At 49.4% G+C, this 4140-nt stretch overlaps 1 protein-coding gene; it reads left to right on the top strand.

Moving 5' to 3' along the window:
* Positions 1 to 2100: 2100 nt before the first annotated feature.
* GSTUM_00000910001 (uncharacterized protein) lies at positions 2101 to 3433 on the top strand. XM_052355757.1 has 1 exon: positions 2101 to 3433. The coding sequence occupies exon 1, from the start codon at positions 2826 to 2828 to the stop codon at positions 3255 to 3257; it is 432 nt and encodes a 143-aa protein (XP_052211725.1). The 5' UTR covers positions 2101 to 2825; the 3' UTR covers positions 3258 to 3433.
* Positions 3434 to 4140: the final 707 nt, after the last annotated feature.

Genomic DNA, 4140 nt, shown 5'->3' with positions numbered 1-4140 from the left:
TCACTTTATCCACTTCACGCTCCCGGGGTATCTTTCCACTAGCTCCGACGTTTTGGTTCGACCCAATCGGTAATGGTGGGCCTGCTTGGTATACCTCAACTTTCGGACTACCAAAGAGTTTTTTCCTACATTTTTGCGTTTCCTCAGCTCTCTAGATTCCTCAAGTATTCTTCCTTATATTTCCGCGCCCATGCTAGGGTATGCTATCTGAGGGGCGTTATAATTCTTGCCCATGCTTTGCTATAGTATTGAAAGCTATACATCTAGGAACTGAAATTTCGTGGATCCTGTATCAGGGACTAAGCCATGAAATTGAAATATTACCACCAAAGGTCACATAATCGGCCGTACTTGATTGCATTTTGCATCAGCCTTCGACGTTGTTGACATCGCAATTACTCACATGGACCGGTACAATTATAATCTCAACAAAAGGAATTTTGGGGGGTATAATATTGGGCCCCTCATATGGACTGTTGCACGTGGATAATGGGAAGTAGAAAGGCTGGTGCTAGAGACGAGGACTGTCATTCCAGGGAACTCGGATAAATGACTTTGTCGAAGAGCGCTCTGATGCATTGCTGGGAGGGACACGAATGGAGGATGGGGGCACGTCCCGGGCGAGCATCTACCAAACCCCATAGGACAGATGGTTAGTGTAGCGAGGCACCCCAATTGTTGAATGTGGTCGCTGGGAGGAGGTGTCAGAGGTGGTTGTTGTTGATGAAATGACTTGTTGTATCATATTCCCCGGATACGGCGGAGGCTATTGAAAGGGAAATAAAAGAATGCAATTCCTTCTGCATGGATCCTCCCAACCCTGCCATGCAACTCCAACGCCCATAGAGACATTCACCTATACTAACTACTCGAGTAAGGGCGCTACTATGATGGAGGAATTATGGGCGCGCTGGGCGGGGAGATGTCCCCGCTAATATTCGACAGCACACAGTTCTCGTAGAGTGCCGGGTATGGCCAAGATGGAGCGGGGGGGCTACTATTGGAACGCGAAGACGTCAACTCCAAAATATCCGACCAAGACGGCGAAACAAGAGTTTTGTGGGCTGCCGGGAATCGCCATGCTATTGTTGTAGAGTTGTGATGTCACGAACACGCACATCCACAAACCCCAGCCCTGCTTCACTCCAACGATACCAGGTCTTTCCCATAATCCTCAACATTCTCTACCTGGCTCCCCCCCATACTCGTAGATACGCTCCTATTCTCACCAGCCACCCAACCCTCCCCTAAACCGACTCTATGTCCCTCTCTGCGACGAGCACCAATCCCATGAACATTGCTGTCTGTCTCTCCCCTCCTCCCAGATCTACCCTGGAGCCTCCTTGGAAGTCGTCGCCCGCAATTAAACCTGGTAACCTTCCACGCATATGCCTCCCTGGGCGTTCGTATGAGTAGGGATGTGCTATTTGTGTATGTGTAATGAGAATGTGGAGTCTATATTTTAGTTTTAGTTTTTGCTCCTTTTGTGTCACAATAGCTTCGCCGTGCTTGGGCCTAAATCGCACATCGTTTCCCGCTTATAGATGATGGATTTTGACCGGATTTCACTGTTGTAAATTATTCTCTTTCCTCCCAGCGATACATGCACTCTGATTTACATAATTTGATGATCGGCTCTCCGGTCCAATTAATTGTATAGGGCATAAATTAGACTATTGTCGACGATAAACTGTGCGCTAGCACCCATCAGCACAATGACTTGTGGTGTCATATTTAAAAGCACAGATCACTGGAAAGGAAAAGGAGCATAGTCTAACCAGTATATTATCAGGCTGCCGGGGGTATTATATCATTTTTAGCCACCCCCGAGGATGGAAAAGATACATATGATAGGTCTGATGCATGGAGAAGGCGAATGTGAAGGTGTTCTGACGATTAGAGAGCGGTTTAGCGAGATCGGGTAAATCTCAACTCCTCCCTGCGTTTGGCACGATGATGGTGTGAGAAGGTTGAGTGGTACACAGGTATTGGCGTAATGGACCCGTCCGGGTGTAAAACATGTGAGGTTTATGCTTGCGATATTTAATGGCAGAGCCATCCGGAAATATCTCGACACATCCTTGGTTCCGCGAGCGAGGTGAATGGGGCGCGATTCATCTTGGCTAGGCGCTACCTATGCTGGGTAATACCAGTGTAGCTTTAACTGCCTTTGGAAGCTGATGGGGATGCGGCGGGTGGACCGGGTAGTGGAGTACTGTACGTCTACAGTACTCAAGTACTCGAGCGCTCGGGTACGGGAGTGTTTCGAAAGAGCCTCCTTCCGGAGACCACAGACTGTTCTGTGTGCCAAGTCTGCTAACCTGTCCCGTCATATCTTTTGATCTTAGCGAGCGGCCCCCAAGAATTCAGCAAAATTGATGGTATCTACCCTTCCAGCCAACACTGGATCGTCGAGGACAGCCGGATCCAGGTACTCGTGCCAATCCCATGGGCGATGGATTCCGTGCCATGCGATGCGAAGCCAACGCCACCACAAAGCGTCCCCTTGTTACCGTCCTCTCCCAATTATTGTGGCACCTGCGAAAGACAAGTCGTCGAGAAGGCACGGAAATATGAGATAAGAAAATTCTTGCAGATCTGAGTGGACTGCAATCCTGCCTTTGCCAATAGCAGAAGAGAGCCCGAGGATAAGGAAGCCATCACCGTGGCGATGTCGACCCGATTAAGGAAGAAAATGGAGCTCGCTGAAATGCTTAACCTGGAGGAGTCCCCACAACCAAGCGTGAGGGTACCACCACAAGGGCCGGAGTCGGTGTCGACGCAGCGAGCAAGATGCGCCTGGTCGAAAACATGCCCCAAAGGGTATGATACAGCACAGGATTAGAGCGTGGAAAGCCCCCCCAAGGCAGCAAAATCGAAGGTATGGTCTACAGTTTTCCAAACCCGAGACAAAGGTCGGCTTCTGTGAGGGTATGACGGGAGACGCGCCTCTAGAGGGAAGAGGGATTGCGGAGGGCGGGAGGACAATGAAGGAGATTGTGGAGAAGAATGATGGAGGGTCGACATCCGGCGCACGCGGAAACTTTGTGAGGAGGAAGTGTGTCGAAGGAGAAATGAGTGTTGGTTCTATTCAGCTGAAGGGAGGTGGTCGACTCGCCACATTCTCATCTGTCTACCCTAACCCGGTATACAACTCTTGCACTACCACAACGGGATTACACCATCAAGAAATTGGGGGAGGGGTCCGACTGCTCGGCTTACCTCGGTCAAGATGTTGCTATCAAAGCAGCCAATGATGGTGATCATGAAGAGTTCATAAATCGCCGCTGCCTTGGAAAAGAAAGCGGCGATTTTGTTATTGCGAAGTATGAAGAGTCCAGTGGGTTTGGAAGGGGAACGTTTTATCATACTCCCTCCGGCCTAGGCACCCTCCCCGCTTGCTACAACCCACCGTTTCAGCTCACCCCATCCCTAAGATAGGATACCATACGGAACTTCCATGGTGATATGAGGTATGATATATCTAGTTTGTTGCCAAGTCGATAGTAAAGAATTTGTTGCTGATTTCTCAAGCATTTTAGCATTAAGCCCCCGCCCTGACCCCGGTTTGGCCTGTTTGGTATGCTATTATACGGTACCATATTTCCGCCCCCTAGCCCTCGGTTGTGCATCAGGTGTCATTTCCAGTTCTCCAATATACGTGATTGGGGTGTAGGAATGAGAGAGTTGGGTACATTGTAGATAGAACAACTTCATGGGCTACAATGAAGCCCAAATATCCCCAGCCACCCACCGGTACCATAGAAGGGACACAGGCTGTGGCGGAATACATAATTACTTTATTGTACCCGCGTGGTGAGGAAAGAAATCAGAACAGGTGATAGGTACGATTGTCCGGAGTAAGCAGCCGGGAGAGAGCGACAGGGCTTTTGGAGATAAAATATGGGCCCGGCAGACAAGAAGCCGGATGATGTTTGACATGTGGCTTAGACTAACACAATGAGTATGGCGCGTGTACTGTACTGTACAGTGCTCTTTTTGCAAAATATCTTGTACTCGAGATACCCGATCGCAGTTCGCCCGTGGCGTCCTCATGGATTATCCTCCTATTCCATGCCGCTGTATATGAATACCACCCACCAGTGTTCCGATTTTTCCAACAAACATCTGTCACCCACG

Source organism: Tuber melanosporum (genome assembly GCF_000151645.1).
Source record: "Tuber melanosporum whole genome shotgun sequence assembly, scaffold_231, strain Mel28".
NCBI lineage: Eukaryota > Fungi > Ascomycota > Pezizomycetes > Pezizales > Tuberaceae > Tuber > Tuber melanosporum.
The sequence above is the reverse complement of the archived record's forward strand: the minus strand, read 5'-3'. Positions and strand labels throughout refer to the sequence as shown.